This window comes from Sarcophilus harrisii, chromosome 4 (genome assembly GCF_902635505.1).
Source record: "Sarcophilus harrisii chromosome 4, mSarHar1.11, whole genome shotgun sequence".
Taxonomy (NCBI): domain Eukaryota; kingdom Metazoa; phylum Chordata; class Mammalia; order Dasyuromorphia; family Dasyuridae; genus Sarcophilus; species Sarcophilus harrisii.
In genome coordinates this window covers 458,937,597-458,954,917 of record NC_045429.1, presented here as the reverse complement: position 1 = coordinate 458,954,917, position 17,321 = coordinate 458,937,597, and the positions used below count along the sequence as shown (strand labels likewise).

The 17,321-nt window shown below is 43.7% G+C and overlaps 1 protein-coding gene across 2 annotated transcripts in view; it reads right to left on the bottom strand.

Annotated features, from left to right (window-relative positions):
- The window catches only part of IQCA1 (IQ motif containing with AAA domain 1), a 192,859-nt gene that overhangs the window by 26,261 nt on the left and 149,277 nt on the right, over positions 1-17,321 (bottom strand). For both annotated transcript variants that reach the window (XM_031968250.1, XM_031968251.1), the window contains 2 exons: positions 13,259-13,366; positions 8,301-8,500 (listed from right to left, as the gene is read on the bottom strand). In XM_031968250.1, the coding sequence (XP_031824110.1) occupies positions 8,301-8,500; positions 13,259-13,366 (308 nt within the window). The remainder of the gene's footprint in view (positions 1-8,300; positions 8,501-13,258; positions 13,367-17,321) is intronic.

Here is a 17,321-nt window from a genome sequence, read left to right as displayed (position 1 = left end):
CTCCCAGCTCTTAATCTGCCATCCCACTATCCGATAAACAAGTTAGATGATTTCCTTAAGGTCACTCAGGCTAAGTGGCAGAAAGAGGTGTAAAGTGGGATTGCTCCCAATCACAGAACCCCACCACTGCCTCCTGGGAACAGCCTCCTTGGGGATGTGCTGGGCAAGCTTTCCCTCACAACTTCACACTTTCTCTCCCCTGCAAATATCATTAAAGGTTTAGCAATTCTGCCCAGAGGGTGGCTACCCCCTGCTCATCTGGAGCCCCAACCTCGGAGCCCCCAGGAAAAGGCGGTTCCCGCTGGAGATGAATGGGACGCGGAGGCTCCCCCCCTGCGGATGAATTACGTCCTCCTTCCAGTTCTCGTTTATTCAGGTTTGTTCACCCACAGAAACACTGCCTTCTTCAGCATAAAGAGACCCGAGACTTTATATTCCCTGTGCAACCAGGCTTTTCTTTGCTGACTTGAACCCTGCTGGAGAGACTGTGTGGGCGCCTCCGGACATGGAGGAGGCTTAATGGCGGTACTTGGCTAAATGTCGCGCCGTGATTTATGGCTCTGGTAAAAATAATGACCACACATGGAAGAGTCCCTTCAGAGCCCGGAGAGACAGAGAGTCCGCTCTCTCTCTCTCCTTTTCCAGCAAGTTGGGGCTTTGTGTGAATCTGTGGCAAAGACGCCATCTCGGCTGCGTCTCCCTCATTAGCCAGAATCAAATGGAGTGGGAGCCGCCAGAGCATTGTTTTTCGTCCTCCTGAAACGAATGCAAAGCTTGCCGGGAGATAGTGTCCCCCAGGAGGTGATGGCAGGGCCCCTGGGCGGGGGGAGAGGGGGTCTGGTTCCCCAGCTGTGTCCTGGACACGGGAGATAAGCAGGGGCTGAGAAAGGGACTGGAGATGGGAACACACCTCGGATGGGCGCTCATGCGGCCTAGGTGCCGGTGGGCTTCGGCCGCCCGCCCGGCCCATACCACCCAGGAGTGTCAGAGAGCCATCCACGCCCTCTGCAACTTCCATGTTCTCCCCGTTAAATCGCACTTTCTGATGAGGTGGTATGGCGCGGAGGAAAGCAAGCGGGGGCCTATGGGAGACCCCCGACAGGCTCCATTTGGTTTCCGCCGGTCCCTGGATTATGTGGCTTTATTTTGGCCGCCTTTAGGAGCTCACTTTTGGCATGATGGTCAGCCCCGGGACCGCATGGGGACTCTTAGTTTATTAGATTAGAAATAAAAGCCCAATGTGAGTGGCAAGTTTGAGCTGTTCCCGAGATGCTTTGGCTAAGCCCCTGGAGACATGAGATCCTTGGGACTTGGAGCTGAACTGGGCAGAACTGAGAGAGCACCTGGTTCAACACCTTCCTTCTGAAGGTGGGGGTGAGGAGGGGAATCTGCCAAACATTAAACAGCTTTTAAAAAGCTAGGGCGGCAGGCCAGGGCCTCTGGCTTGGGAACTTTTTCCATTCTTAAAGCAGAAAATGTTTTCTCCATTGATTGTAGGGAGGAAAGGGGGCATTTGCCTTAATATTTAACTCCTGGAGAGATTAGTGCTGTTGCACACAACCATAGGGTATCGAGGATTAAGATTCAGAAATAAAGCCATAAGATCATAGATTTAAAGTTGGAAGGGACTTTAGGGACCATCCAGCCCGAGTCTCTCATTTTACAGATGAGGGAAGAGGCCCAGGGAGGATCAGCCACTTAACAATGGACATGCAGGTAGTAAGTGACAGCTTAGATTTAGAACCTTAGGACCCAGGCTTTCCAAGGTGAGATCCAAGTCTCCTCCCAGTACAAGGAGATTTTTCACAAATCACTTAGGCACCTGGACTCCATTTTCTTGAATTTAAAATAAAGGTATATATGATGATCATCACTTGTTGGAACTGGGAGAACAGGATGAGTGGCCAATTCTGTATTAAGAGGACATTTGGAAGTAGGTTTTGGAACTAAGGTTGAATTAGTTTAATTTGGCAGTTTGCTGTTGGAGTTGGGGAGATCTTGGATCCTCTTGTTGGAAACTGAGGCTTGGGAAGGAGGGAACAACTTACATCCTATAACCATAGAGTTTTTCTTTTCCTGGGACTGATCTAGGACTGACAGATGATGGCATTATCTTCTTTGGGATTATTTTTTTTTCTGAGGATGACCTAGAAATGGCTGAGTTCCAGATCTCGCCTCAGGCTTTCTTACTGTATTTTAATTTTTGGAAAATCCAAAGCTTGTTGCTTCTCCATTGGAGACAGATGCTGACTGTAGTTCTGGTCATTGGTTATCTGGGGGATGAATTCGCATTTCAGATCAGTCTCTGAGGCAGGCTGAGCTAGCAGCAGGACACTTTGCTGCTGGGGATTAAGCCCCTAAGAACTCAGTTGGGAAAAAGCTCAGACGCAAGCCCTCCTCAGCCATCCCCAGATGGAAGGGCTTTGTTTCGAGGAGGATCTTTGTTTGTTTAGTTTGTTAGAGCCCTGTCCCTGCCCCCTCCATGATGGGGACCCCTGGCTGGAAGGCTCAGTGAAGAGCTTCTAGGAAACATCCTTTAGAAGCCATCTAATAGGACAATGGGAAACAAGATAGCTCCAGGGTCTGGAGACCTCCATGGGCCCTTCCTGACCTTCTTTGCTATTAGCTTCTTTAGGACTTTGATCTCTGCTGGGGGGTCCTGAGGGAAGCCATCTCTTAATAGGCAGGAACAAGGGGCCACTTAGATGTGCTCCTTTCCAAGCCAAGGCTCATGAAGGACCCTTCTTTCACTGGCCTAAGTATTTGGAGGAAGGGTGGAATCATGGGAAGACTATGAGCACAAGAAGGGCTCTTAGTGGCCAGCAATTCTGACCTGCTCACTTAGGCGATAAGGAAACTGAGGATGGGGAAAGGCTTTGCTAGTGAGAGCCACAGAATTTATAAGGGTTATGAGAATTCAAATAAAGAGGGAGCCGAGAACCTGGATTCTGCTTCTTACTACCTAAGTGTCTAGGAGTATCTGCAGTTCCTTAGGCCTCAGTTTCTTTCTCTGTCAAACAAAGGGACTGGACTAGGTGGCCTCCAATGAATGCTCCTTCCGGCTTTAAATTTATGACCTTCTTAAAAGGGGCCTTTTCAGTTGTCCTGCTGTTGAAAAAAATTGGCAACAACTTGCATCTCCAAAGGGGGAAGGAAATTCATTGTAAAAACAACCGAATCTGGGATCCACATTTGCTTTCCTTTCATTCAAGGGTTGGATGGATCCCAAAGAGTCATACATTAACTACCAAGTGCACAAAACAGACCCTTTCTGAGGCCGCCTTCTCTCTTTTTTTACCGGATTAGCTGTCCCACAGTAACTGTAATGAAAGCTGGTTGTGTTTAGCATTGGCTAGGTATGGGAGCAGGGGTATAACTTGGAATTTTGGGCTCCTTACTCCCAGTTGTCTTTGAGCAAGATGAGACCAGCAGACTTCTCATTTAAATGCCTTTAGGGGAGTCCATGAGGTTCAATGAGGTGTCATTTCTCCGGTGTCCTTCTGCAACTGAAATTTTTAACCCAAGTCTAGACCTTTTAACTTACTTAGGTCGATATTTTTTGGATCACAGTATTCCTATGACTTTGTCAATGTTGTTAACAAGAATATTTAAAAGAACTCTGTGGCCTTTCTTTCTAGTTTGGCATAGTCACTAATTCCCATTATGGGTTGGTCATTGACTCAATTTCCTTTAAATTGTGAGCCCCTTGAAGCAGGAACTGTCCTTTGCTTCTTTTTGTATCCTCAGTGCTTAGCACATGGGAAGCACTCAATAAAAAGGCTTACAGACTGACAAGTTTCAAATCCTCTCAACCATATGTCATCCTGCCTCAATTTCCATTTTTCCAAGAAGCATAAAAAGCCTTGCAGTACTTGGAGTCAAAAGGGTCTCATCTTTGATTTCATCATCCTTTAACATCCTTGAGTTTCCCCTTGAGCTTCTCAAGACTCAGATTTAAGAACTGTCACCACAGCCTTCAACCTGGTCCTCCTCTTCAAACCTGAGTCCACTAGCCCAGTTTAATCCCTCATCACCTCCTGCCTAGACTACAGAGAGGGCTCCAGGCTCTGACCTCTCCAATGCTGTCAAAACGTACATTGGACCTGATCAGATCCTTACAAGTAACACTCTTCAATGATTCTCACTATCTCTGGGAGGCCTGAAGCAAGGACTGCTGGTGAACCAGGCCACAGAAGTGGGCTCAGATTCAAGCTCTGCATGAGGGTCACCCAGAGATTTCCCCTTCATTTGTTGTTCATGGGCTCTTGGGCCCTGGGAACTCACTGGACCACCCCCCTCCAAACTCTAAGACTCACACTTACAGCTCATACATTCTCCCTCTTGCTCCTCATTTTCCATCCTATCTCTGTCTTTTGTTCTCCCTTGCTCTGTCTCTTTCTTGTCCCAACCTCTGATTGGCACAACAGTCTCCTGTTTCTCTTGCTACCTGCCATATATTTTGTATTTATGCTGTATTTCTCCTCCACCTGCTTATACATGTACATGTTGTCTTCTATAAAATATGAGCTCCCTGCCTTCAGAAAATGGACAGTTTCATTTTGTCAGTGATTGATTGATCAGAGGGCTGCTTTGGGGCACTGAAGCTTACTCGATGTGCCCAGGTCATGTGGCTGGGATGTGTCAAAGGAAGGACTTGAAGCCAGGTTTTCCAGACACTGAGACAGGCTTTCCAGCCACAGCCTCATGCTGTCACTCATTCTAATTTATGCTATATTTATCTCCTATATGGCTGCCTTTCCTAGTGAGCTGTGAGATTCTAAGCACTCATCCTCCCTTCTACAGAAAGAAGGAAGGAAAAGAAGAAAGGAAGGAAGGAAAGAAGGAAGAAAGGGAAGGAGGGAGGAAGGGGAAGAAAGGAAGGAAGGAAGGAAGAAATGAAAGGAAGGAAGAAATGTGAGCAGGGATCATGTTTTCATTTTCATTGTATCCCGTGTGTCTTGCTTGGCTACAGACTCTGCCAAACTGTTGTTTCAAAACTGCTTTCTGGCAGACCAAGGGTTCCCTGATGAACCTGCAGGAGGATCTCACCCCCGCCAGTAACAGCTTTATGAGTCATACTGAGGACATTTGCAAGAATTAAGCCTCATCCTTGGGACCCCTTTTCCTCTGCCTGTGGAGATCCAGGTACCCGAATAAGGCCTTGTGTTTATAAACACAAGAAGGAAGAAAGGGAAGGAGGGAGGAAGGCAAAGAAGGAAAGAAGAAAGGAAGGAAGGAAGGAAGAAATGAAGAAAAGAAAAATGACGGGAGGGAGGAAGGGAAAGAAGAAAGGAAGGAAGGAAAGAGAGAAAGAAGGAAGAAAAAAAGAAAAAGGAAGGAGGAAGGAAACGAGGAGGAAGAAAGGAAGTCTTTCTGACTTCCTGACATCACTGACTCCTAGAGAACCCAAGAGGCTCAAATTCAAATTCTGCCTCTGAGCCCAGCTGTGTGATCCTGGGAAAGCTGCTTTCCTTCTCTGGGTCTCCATTCCCACCTGTAATGTTAGGAGGTCATGTTCAGTGGCCTCCAGGGTCCCCTCCAGGGCTGTATAAGGCCTTTGGCTTCTGGGAGTCCATAGGTTTTCTTTCATTCCTGCCAGAATGAAAGCTGGCAGTGGGCATGTGGTCCGACCAGAGGAGGAAACTGGGGCCCGGATTAGGGGAGGCACAAAAGAAAGAGAACTTGCCAAAGACCAGAACATCAAATGCCATCTCTGAGCCTTGCTGGATTTGAACTCGGGTCTCCTGCTTCGAGATCCAGTTCCCCTTCATGGTCTCTCCAAGGCTTGGTGGACTTGAGTTTCTCTCAGTTAGACCTACCTGCTGACCTGGGCTGCCCAGGTGACAACATCCCTGCTCAGTCTCAGGCCTCCCCACAGTCACTTGCACCCCAGCTTTCCGGCCTCCGCGGGGGCTCGTTCCCATTATTCTCAGAGCACCAGCAGAAGGCTGTCGCTCAAAAGCCCTCCATGTGAATTATCTATGGGTAGTTTGAGGCCACGGATAATTAAATGCACTCGACATAATTAATTCCTAATTGAAATGGTGGGAGAAGTGGTTCTGGGCAGTTTGCTCCGGTGGCCGGCAGAGGGCTCTTTCGTTCTGCGAATCAGGTGCTTTGCTGGTGAGGACTCTGGGTGTCCTGCTTTGGGGGGAGGGCGGAGCGAGGTGACCTGCTTCAAGTCAGGCAAGTCAGGGGCCCTGTGCCCACCTGCTGCCCTCCAGGGAGGCCTGGGGATGAGGGGGGGCTGCCTGCCCAGGCTTCGGGATGAGGGGGGGCTGCCTGCCCAGGCCTGGGGATGAGGGGGGGCTGCCTGCTCAGGTCTGGGGAATGAGGGGGGCTGCCTGCCCAGGCCTGGGGATGAGGGGGGCTGCCTGCCCAGTCTTAACTGGGTCAGCATGGATTTCTGAAGCTGGAGGCTGTAAGGGACCAAAAATTAAACTCAGTGTTTGCCTGTAGCCTGGAGCTAGGAGGCAGAACTCAGCCCAGAGAGCCCTCTGCCCCATCCCTCTCCTGGCTGGCAAAGGGCACCGGCACCCCCAGAGAACTCCTGACTGTCCTCCTAAGAAGGTGAGGAGACGAGATGTGGGTCACCTTGCAGGCAGGACGCTTCTAGAAAGGTCAGGCCGGGATCTCCCGTCCTTCTGGTTCTGGGATTGGACGGGAGAGTTTCCCTCTCAATGGGATTAGTTTTTTTTTCCTCTACTCCCTCACTGTGACTTCATAGGTTCTTAACTTTATAGATAAAAGGGATCTTTTTGAAGGGAGACCATGTCACCCAGCCCTGTTGGCCATTCCCCATTGTCCCAGGGCCAACCTAATCACCTTTGTTGTGTGTCTGATCTGAGGACACCTTCTATCGCTATAGAATGGATGCGCCTTGAGGGCAAGGTTTATATTGCCTTTGTCTTTGTAAGACTGGACATGAGAAGAGGATCTGGCAAACAGTAAGTGCTAAATAAAAGCTTCAGTCAGTTTCCAAACTCTCCCATGGGATTTTCCTGTATCCTCCCTTTTACCTTATACAGATTCAGGCTTTTTAATCTCCTTGAAAGGTGGTGGAGCTCTAGGAACTCTCTGACCTCTCTGTACCTCAGTTTCACTCTTGGTAAATAATGGGGTTGGACCAGATGCCCTCTAATATCCCTTCTATAAGGCTAAAACACATCATCTCTATGGGCCTCAGTTACTTCATTTCCATAATTAGGATCAGGTGCCCTCTAAGGTTCCTGACCATTTTCTAATTCTAGGATTCTGGAAGAGAAGTGAGTTGAATGGAGAAAGAAGAGATTTCAGTTTTCATTAGGACAGACAGAAGCAACAAGATATTTAAAACGGATCTAGAAACAGGGGTTGAAGAAGACCTCAAGGTAAAAGAAATTAAAAACATAATAATCCCTGCTTTGGAGCCTTGATTCAAGTAACCTTCTGTAGAGGTTACTAACTATGTGTAGAAAGCACTGGATTTAACCCTTGGGAGACTGGAGTTCCAATTCTGCCTTAGACATTTACTCTCATGATTTAATCTCTCAGCCTCAGTTTCCTCATAGGTAAAGTGGGGAGAAGAATAGCACTTACTGCATTGAGTTGTTCTGAAGATCAAATGAGATACTAATACATGCAAAGCACTTTTTGCAAACCTGAAGGTGCCAGGTAAATATGAACTCTTAGGATCTCGAGTAATAGTTTGGGAGAGATTCTCTGATCTGCCTGTGAACATGTAGTTAGTGCAGGTCAGAGGAAAAACTGGACTCCATCTACCTGGCTCCAAGGCCAGCTTCTCCAGCCACTGAACCACAGTCTCTCTCCATAAGCATCACCGTATTGACGTATTTCAGGCAATGGTCCCTAACTTCTATTGGAAACGGCCCAAAGCTTCATCCCACTCCAACCCCTGAACTCATTGTTCTTTTTTGGGGAACGATATGACATTCTATTCCTCCCCAGGGTCCCTTGGCTGCCTAGATTCTATGTGGGCTCCTTGTCTTCCAGGAACATGACCACAAACTCTCTATTTCATGTTGTCTGCCCAATTAGACTGAGTTCCTGGAGAGAAGAGAACACTTTAGTTTTATACGTGTCTCCCTGGCAGACAGCACAGTGCCAAGACACATAGTAAATTCTTTAACAAATCCTGGACCATTCCATTGGCCATATGGTTCTCTGAAGAATAAAACAGGGACATTTAAGGGAAATGCATATTCCCACATCAGAGGAAATCTATTAGAAAGGAAGTAAAACCCATTGCTTGGAGTCTGGCTGAGGAAAATGGTGGCACTCTGAGGGCCCTGGGTGCGTACCTTCATGACCATGTGGACCATCAGCTGGAGGCCGCTCTTGCCAGGGTACTTCCCAGCGATGTTGGTTGAAGACAGATTAAAGAGGTTGGCTCCGGTCTCGGTGCAGATGGCGTGGACCAGCATCTTCTTGCCCACCCCAGAGGGTCCGGCCAAGAGCAGCGTCTTCACCAATGGGGCCTTCTCGTGCACCGTCTGAGAACCTGCAGGGGGTCACAAGGGCCCGGGTTTGGCTTTTGCTGCGGACATCAGCAGTTATTCAGTTGGATTTGCTCCCCAGATCATAATCTCGGGGAGCCCCACTTCTCTCCCACAGATTCACTGCCCAAAGTTTGTCTCAAACTCGTTTCCCCTACAGACCACGGGCTTCATGAGCCTTTTTAAGGTGCACCAGATGTAGAAATCTGAGATTAGCAGGTACCTCCGTGATCTTAGGATCATGGATTCCAAGCTGAAAGGAGATTATAGATAAGGAAACTGAAAGGTTAAATGCCTTGCTCAGGGCCTATGTCTTCTGACTCCAGATTTGCTATTATGAACAAAATACAAGCATTAAGTCTCTGTCGTTTTCCAACTTTCAACCCAAATAAATAGAAAATGAATTAAAATAAAAGTATATTGCTATGATAATTGTGGAAATATGTATAGAAGAATTGCACGTGTTTAACATATAGTGGATTTCTTGTGTCTAAGGGGAAGAAGGGAGAAGGGAAGGAGAAAAAATTAGAACACAAGGTTTTGTAAGGAGGAATGTTGAAAACTATGCATGTTATTTTGAAAATAAAAAGCTTAAAAAAAGAACGATAAAAAAGTATATTGCTAAACCTCTTGTTCCAATTTTTCACCTCTTACCCCCCCACCCCTCCCCTAGATGGCAGGATGACCAGTAGATGTTAAATACATTAAAATATAAATTAGATACACAATAAGTATACCTGACCAAAACGTTATTTTACTGTACAAAAAGAATCAGACTCTGAAATATTGTACAATTAGCTTGTGAAGGAAATCAAAAATGCAGGTGGGCATAAATATAGGGATTGGGAATTCAATGTAATGGTTTTTAGTCATCTCCCAGAGTTCTTTTTCTGGGCATAGCTGGTTGGCAATTGTTAATGCTGTAAAGTTACCCATGCATATATTCTGTAAATAAAAGGCTATTAAATAAAAAAAAAGTATATTGCTAAAGATGGATTAGAGTATCTGGGGTGGTGAGCACTCATAGGATACAGAAACCAAGTGAGATCAGGAGGCAACATCACCTAATAGGGAGAGAGCTGGTCTTAAGACATGAGATCTGCATTCAAATCCAGCCTTAGACATTAAAGAGGTTTTAACTCTCTGAGTTCCTTCTGTAAAATGAAGGAGCCTTTTGGTTTCATGGACAGTGCTCCGTGTACAACCTTTATCCAATTCCTGGATTTCTCAAAGTGTGGGAGGATTTGGGAAGGGAGGGGGAGCATTTGGAACTCAAAATTTTTAAAAATGAAGCTTAAAATTGTTTTATGTGTGATTGAGGAAAAAAATAAAATACTAAATAATTTTTCAAAAAGGGCAGTGCTTTGTAAACCTTTCTTTATTGTATTGGTGTGAGAAAGGCCTCATCTTGTCCAAAGTATCTTGGTGCAATATTTGTGTGTATATACCTGGAACACAGGGAGGACCATCCCTGAATATGAGCACAAAGGCAGTTCCATGGTTTGCTATAGTCCCATGTAATTTCTGGTCTGGATTCAGCCTCACTGAAGGCTCTTTGTCACTTCTCTGCCTTTATCAGGTATATACCTTGAATTATTAGAGTCAGAGGCTTAAGGAATCATAGGTCTAGACCCAGAAGAAATTCCAGCAGCTGATTAAACCCTATTTTTAGAAGAAACTGAAATTTAGGTGTGTGAATGATTTGCCCAAATATGATACAGCTTTAAAAATCATCAATAGGAGCTTCAGCTATTTTTTTTACTCATATTAAGAGATTTTTGATCTGAAGGTATTCTGAAGTTAGTTTCAGAAAATGTCTTCAATAAGACTTCTTTATCTTATGGCCCCTGGCCCTTTCTGCTCTTCTCATATTCTAACCTGCCCTCATCCACTCCCTGAGAGCTCCCTTGTGGGCAAGAGTTCTGTCTGGACCATCTTTGCATTCTCTGACCTTCTACTTAGAACAGGGTCTTGAACATAAATTTTTTTTCACTCTAAGCCATCTTTTTATTCAGACCGGTGTTCATAATACTTGGATGATAAGATAACATTTGTTATGTCAGATTGTATAGAGAATAGCTTTGAAGTCAGGTACACATGGGCTAACCTCTTAGATACACGGGATGCAAGTCATTTGAAATTTAGTGTTCTAATCTGGTGTTCTAGGAAACTCTGGAAGTTGTAAGAAAGGAACTGATTTGTATTGAGTGGAGGGAGTTTCCTTATCTGGGAGTTCCCTGAACAAATAGTCATTCTTTCTTATTCATAATTATATATAACACAGATAGAAAGCTGGTGGACCTCAGTTATTGAGTTTTCTCAAAAGAGTCTACATTTATTTTTTACAAACTTTTCCCCATTGTCCCCTGTGATTTATGAATTATCACAATCCCAGAAGAATTTAAATTGTGGGCCATTCCAGTGGAGGTTACAGCAAGCAATCAGTGATAAATCTCAGTCTTTCTGCTTCTCTCTGTCTCTGTTTCTCACTATTTCTCTCTCTCTGTCTCTGTTTCTCTCTCTCTCTCTCTCTCTCTCTCTCTCTCTCTCTCTCTCTCTCTCACACACACACACACACACACACACACACACACACACACACCTCACACACACAGAATACAACATCAAAGACATTATCAAAGAAGTGCAACTAGAAGAAGAAAATGGGTCATTCCTATAAGGGAGAGTGAGGAAAAATAGATGGGTAGCCCCTATTGTTGCATCCTGGGTAGTCTCTTCCCTCCCTTCCAACCCACCTAAAAAGGGAGGATTTATGGAAAGAAATGGGCAAAAGTGGCACAGAATGAGAAGGGCTGGATGAGTTTCAATCTTCCTCACTAGAGGGCTGACTGATCGATGAGCTCACAGGTCCGCTGCAGGATGGAAGTGTTGTTTTTTAATGTACTACTTGGGTACTTTTGTTCTGGGGGTTGATCAGCTTCCATCCATAAAAGCTCTTGAGCCATTTTTACTTCATCTTGCTTAGATGTTCTGAAGATTTCTTAAAGCCACAGACCATTGAATAATACCAGTAGTTATACATGAATGGTTTTATAACCAACTTTCTTTTTTTCCCTGAGGAAGATTCCAGTTCCAGAGATGTCCTGGAAAGATTTTCTCTCTATTGAAAGAGATAGGAGACCTCGAGAGTCCATTTTGGTGGTCTTGGGACTACTAAGCAGTTTCAGAGTGGTTTTCCACAGGCAGCTCTTATGGGAAGCGCACTCCTGAGTGTCTATCAGCTCACTGGCATCCAATGCACTTTATTAGTTCAAGCAAGGGTTATTTTGTCAGTCCTGACAATGGTGATAGGATGCATGGACTTGTGCTATCTGTGCTTTTAAACTGTGACCAGTACACCCACTCATTTTAATAACAGGATTAACTCTTCAGCCAAGGAAACTTAATCTGGATGCCCCAAAGTTTGCTCATATACATCTTTTAACTGCATGAATTACATATACATCAGAAACATAAAAAGTAAGCATTGGTTGAAAATACCAAGCACCAACTTGCGTTCAAAAGCTGAGACCATAAAAATTGCCATCCTCTTTTTGGTTGATAGACAGTCATGGCGTGTTCCCATACTGCCTATCATTTAGGGTGTTGTAATGGGGATCCTGGGAGGACACATTATTACTATTTTTACTTATAATTATTTTAACTCAAGGTTCCATTTGCTTCTGAGGACAAAAAGTGAAAAGTTAGATCCTGCGTTCTTTCTCAAGTCAAAGACATTTTCTGAAAATTAGCTCCAGGATCAAATCAAAGGGAGAATGACATGTCATTTTCGTGGATGAAGAGGGAATTCTCACTGAAGGGCCAGAGACTCATAGATCTGGAGCTGCAAGGACTAAAAGCCTTCTAGTCCAACATTTAAAATATGAGCAATAAATGGAGGCCCATTTGATAATGGTAAAGCAATTTACCCCAATGATTGCACAGATAAGTGACTGAGGTGGGATTTAACCAGAGCCTCTTACTCTAGAGGGAGTGAATGTTCTTTCCATCGCCTCTCATCAAGGACACACTCGCCACCCAAATTCATCTTGCCACAGGTCAGGGCTGGCCAAGGCCCCGGCACCACCTTTGTCACATTGATAAATGTCCCAACACCCCCAATTAAAGCCATTATTACATAAAAGTAATTCGGAGATGCATGAGATACGTTACGGAAAATATCGGTCCCACCTAAGGCCAATCTGTAACCTGCCCTCAATCCCCTGAGTCTAAAACCCTAGAAAATGGCATTTAACAATTACAGAGGAGGGCATTTAAAGCTTGCAGAGTGGTTAAAGAACATTGCTTCGGCATTCTCAAGCGGACTTTGACTCATTCCTCAATGCTCACATTCTTTAGCCCCCAATAACTGCAGCTTTCTTGCAAGCGGACGCCCTCGCCCTTTCCCCAATTTCATTAATTTTCAGCCCTGGTGCCTGTTTGGTTTATTACCTTTCCCCAGTGATTTCCTTTATGTCTCGCAGCTCAGAATGGGTTACCATGTAAACAGGGATGGGCTGGAAATGGAATACTTGTCAATGGCTTTTGTGGGCCTTTTATGCGCTGCTGAAATGAAACCCTGCCTTCCCTCCCAACACTTAATTGGAAAACAGATTTGCTGCAAAGGGCTTTTGACAGCAATCAGTCAAGCATTGTCGAAGCGAGGGACGTGCAAGTGCATGCATGTGTAGACATACATATTTACATATGAAGGAAGAGAATCACTGGACCTGGTCCACAAGTCAATTTCCTTTCTTTTTTACCTAATGGGAGAATCCCATACAAGGTGATGAGCTGTCTCACATCAGAGAGGGACGGCATTGGTTCTATCGATATGTGGCGGAGTGTGGTTCCCAGGTAACAAAACTCACCTGTAGGGAGAAAAGAGGGCTAATAAATGGGAAAAGATCTTGTTCTAAAGTGCATTCTGCTAAAAGATTCCCATAGAATACAACACACAGAGAGAAAACCTAGAAATGTCACGGGTCAGGGACTCCTAGACGATGGGATGCTTTCCTTGAAAAATCTTATAAAAAAAGAAAGAAAATGTGACAGTTCCAAGAAGGGGCTGCTTTGGTGTAAGCCGGCCAGGATGTGGCTTGTTGGGAGAGGTCAGACACTTACAGCAGATCTGATTCTGACAATCTTCTGAATTCCAATTTGCCACCTCTCAGCGGTGGATGTTGGAAAAGCTCTAAAGAATTAACCATTAAAAAAAATGACCCAGAGGGTGAAATATTAGCCTTCTTTGTTTGGCATAAATAGCATTTTCTCTATCTTGTGGGCTTAAAAAATAAGCAAGAGATTTAAGGGAGATGGGAATTTGGAGAAACTACAAATCTGACACAGGAAGAAGGGTAGCGTCTGACCAGAATGTCAGATAAATAGATATATCCCGTTCCGAGGGCAACAATCATTTTCATTTTATAATTTTAAAGGAATATCAAAGACATAATATAGGAATAAATCTTTACCAGTTTAATTAGAAGATATCAAAGGGCTTAATTGTAACTAGTCATAAATCCTAACTGATATTTTCTGACTAATTTAGATAAGGTCACCAAGAAAATTAGTTTGGCTGTCTTCATTTGTCATGAGGATGGATGTTTCAAAATCTTTGCATGTTCACATGATTCCTTTCTAAGTGGGACATGAAGCTATAATAAAAAGTGCAGTGAATGAGTTTCCTGTATTTTGATTCCTTTTTAACTGCCCATTCTCTTAATAGCAAGTGTGAATTTGGGTGAGCCTTGGCCGTTAGGTACTTGGAAGATTTTACCTGTTATCTGTATCTTTACACACACACACACACGCAATATGTAGAATCTAAGAAAATTTAGAAAGTTTAAAAATCTGAAAGGAAACGAAGAGTTTGTTTTTCTGTTTAAATAAATCATCGTGTGATTTCGGGATTGTTGGACTAGCCACCTTTTATGGTGTCTGTGTGACAGAGATGTCCTTGAGAGTGGGATAGATGGCGTTGGTGGGGACAGCGCAGTAATGATGACAAGCTTTCATTATTGCTCTGGCTAGCCCAGCTCTTTAATGAGGATGTAATGAATAGAAGCTTGGTTAATTTTGCCTTCACCGGAGTAGGAAGGGATGCTGGAGCAACCATTATGACTAGCATTTATTGCCAGTAAACATGACATTAGGGGTCATATGAAAGTGACCCCAATTTGCTGGCTTCAATATAGCCACATTAATGCCCAGATTGCACCACATTTTGCAGAAATTAACTGATTTTACTTAAATGGTAGCCAGTTAAATTAGGGGGAGTACTGTTTTTCCTGTTTGTTTGGCCACAGAGAAGGGACACTAACAGTCCCGGGCACTGTGCCAAGCCAGGGTGAGCTTGTTGAAATTGAATTCCTGCGATTCATCACACTGTGCTTAGACCACTGAGCCCTCCACCATCCGGCTTCAGGATGCAGAGAATAGTCCTTGCTCGTAGACTAGACATTTTGGCCAGAGAGGGAAGAAGAAAAGGAGAAAAACAGTGAAGGAAAAAGACCGTTAAAGAAAGGCAAGAGGCAGTGATAAAAACAGTACAATGAGTGAAAGAATGGACAGAAGTCCAGGAAAGGAAGCCCAAGGCAAGAGAGGAAAGCTTCTCTACAGAAAACTGGTAAAAAAAAATCCTCTTCTTTCATTTCTCTCTTTAGAAAAATGACAAGAAAAGGAAGAAAAGAAGCAGGGCAGAAGCCTGGCCATTTCCTCAATTTGTTGTGCAGAGAAGGGTGGGAAATTTCCCTGGAGGCAGAGAGCACCAGGTCTGTCTCTTGGGCTGTAACTGCAGAGCAAGGTGTCCGGTGCTTTCAGAGTAGGGGCTAATACACGGTGTCAAGGGGTCTGCGGGTAATTTCCCACTCACTCGGACCACAGTCCCCACATTCAGCATCCGATGCCGACGTGATCACAATGACACCTCCGCGGCATTATGCTGTGACATTTTAGGAACATTAATTTCGGGCACAGATAATTTTCTGGAAATGCTGAAGGCTGAAATGGGAGAGGTTTGGGTTGCTCCTCTTTGTGGTGAAGAGGCTCCTGTGGCTCGGTTATGATAACAGGGAGTATGCTCAAGCCTAAAATCATATTGTAATGGCGAGCTTCATCATCTACATTTTGAGTGGCTAAAAGAGCATCTGTGTGATTTTAAGTGATTTGATTAGAAGTGGTGATTGTCTCAAAGGGATGATGAGAGACTGGGTGAAGTGATAGATTTTGGCATTTAGATAGACTAGAATTACAGAAAATTCAAAAATAGGACATATATATGTCTATATGTATGTTCATTTGAACAATGTACCAAAATATATACTTACACACACACACATATATATATATAAATGTATATTTTTATAGGTATATACATATATGTGTGTGTATATGTTGGTATATTGTTCAATAAATAATCAACTTAATTTATCTATCTATTATTTTTAGTTATACTCACTAAATCCTAGCCTACCCTCTAATGGCTATGCCAGCTCTCTTTGGGTATGTTTCCTTTGATGTAGATATAGTGTGTATATCTTATGTCTTACTCCCTCCTTCACACACTTTAGGGTTCAATCAAGTTGGCCTTTCTAGTGTTTCTTGTATTTCTGACCCTATTCCCTGTCTTTGTATCTTTATGGTAGCTGTTCCCCAGGCCTGAAATACTTCTCATTTCTGTATTTTGGAATCCTTTAGTCTTCTTCAAAACTCAGCTTTTCCATGATGCATTTCCTGATCTTCTCTGAGCAACAGATTGTTCTGTCTCTCCCTAATTTTATATGTGTATATGGGCTATTAATGATGATCTTGAGCCTGACTATACAGGATATATATATTTACACACACACACATATATAACTGCACTGTCACCTCATCCTCATCTCTTATTATTCACAAGAATAATGGTAACTTTGCCCAGAGCCCAGATAAAAAAAAAAAACAGGTGAATTATACTGAGTTCTTTGGAAATACAGGATTGGTGACTGTTCTCTCAAGAATAGTAAATGAGGTTAGTTGGCTCTGGATTAACCAAGACTGGCTCTTCCTGATCATCATTCCCTTTTCTAGATGTTTGCTAACCATCTCTCTAATAGTAGATGCTAAAGCAAATGCATTTTCCTCTCTTGGGAAAAATGGAGGACTCCTTGGGGGAATGAGAGAGGAACAATCCACATGTTACTGACAGATGAGGAAAAGAGGAGAACTATATTCAGAAATGAAAGTGATGTAAAAGCAAAAGCTACTAAAACAATATTTTATATTTGTAATATATTTACATTTTATAACACAATCATTTAGAATATATTTCAATTAATTTGCCATTCACAAATATGTTATTGATAATATATTTGTGATATATTATTATTATATATGACATTTATAATATCATATGATATATTTATAAATAAAAAAGTAAACAATGACAAAAATAACATCATAGAATTTAGCCAACATTCAAAAACCATGCTCACTAGTCTGACTTCATTACATCCCCTCTATCTATCCTGACCTCTCTCTTTATCTAAGTCTTCTTACTGACCACTGGCTATAACTCAATAATCACATCTATCGTTGTTTTGAATGATCCAAAATGTAATTCATCTGTGCCAGGTGACCAGAAGGAATTTGAAGGCAACTAGAGGCTCTCTCCCTCCTTATCTTGGTTTCCATCTTTCTATTATCCCTTTTTTGCTCTGTCCTTTCAAGCCCAAAAAGCATATTCCGTGATAGGGAGAGCAAGAACAATGACTTGATCCTCTCATCATCAGCTATCTGCCCCAAGCAGGTGTCTTATCCCTCTCATTCCCCTCTTCCTCCCAATAC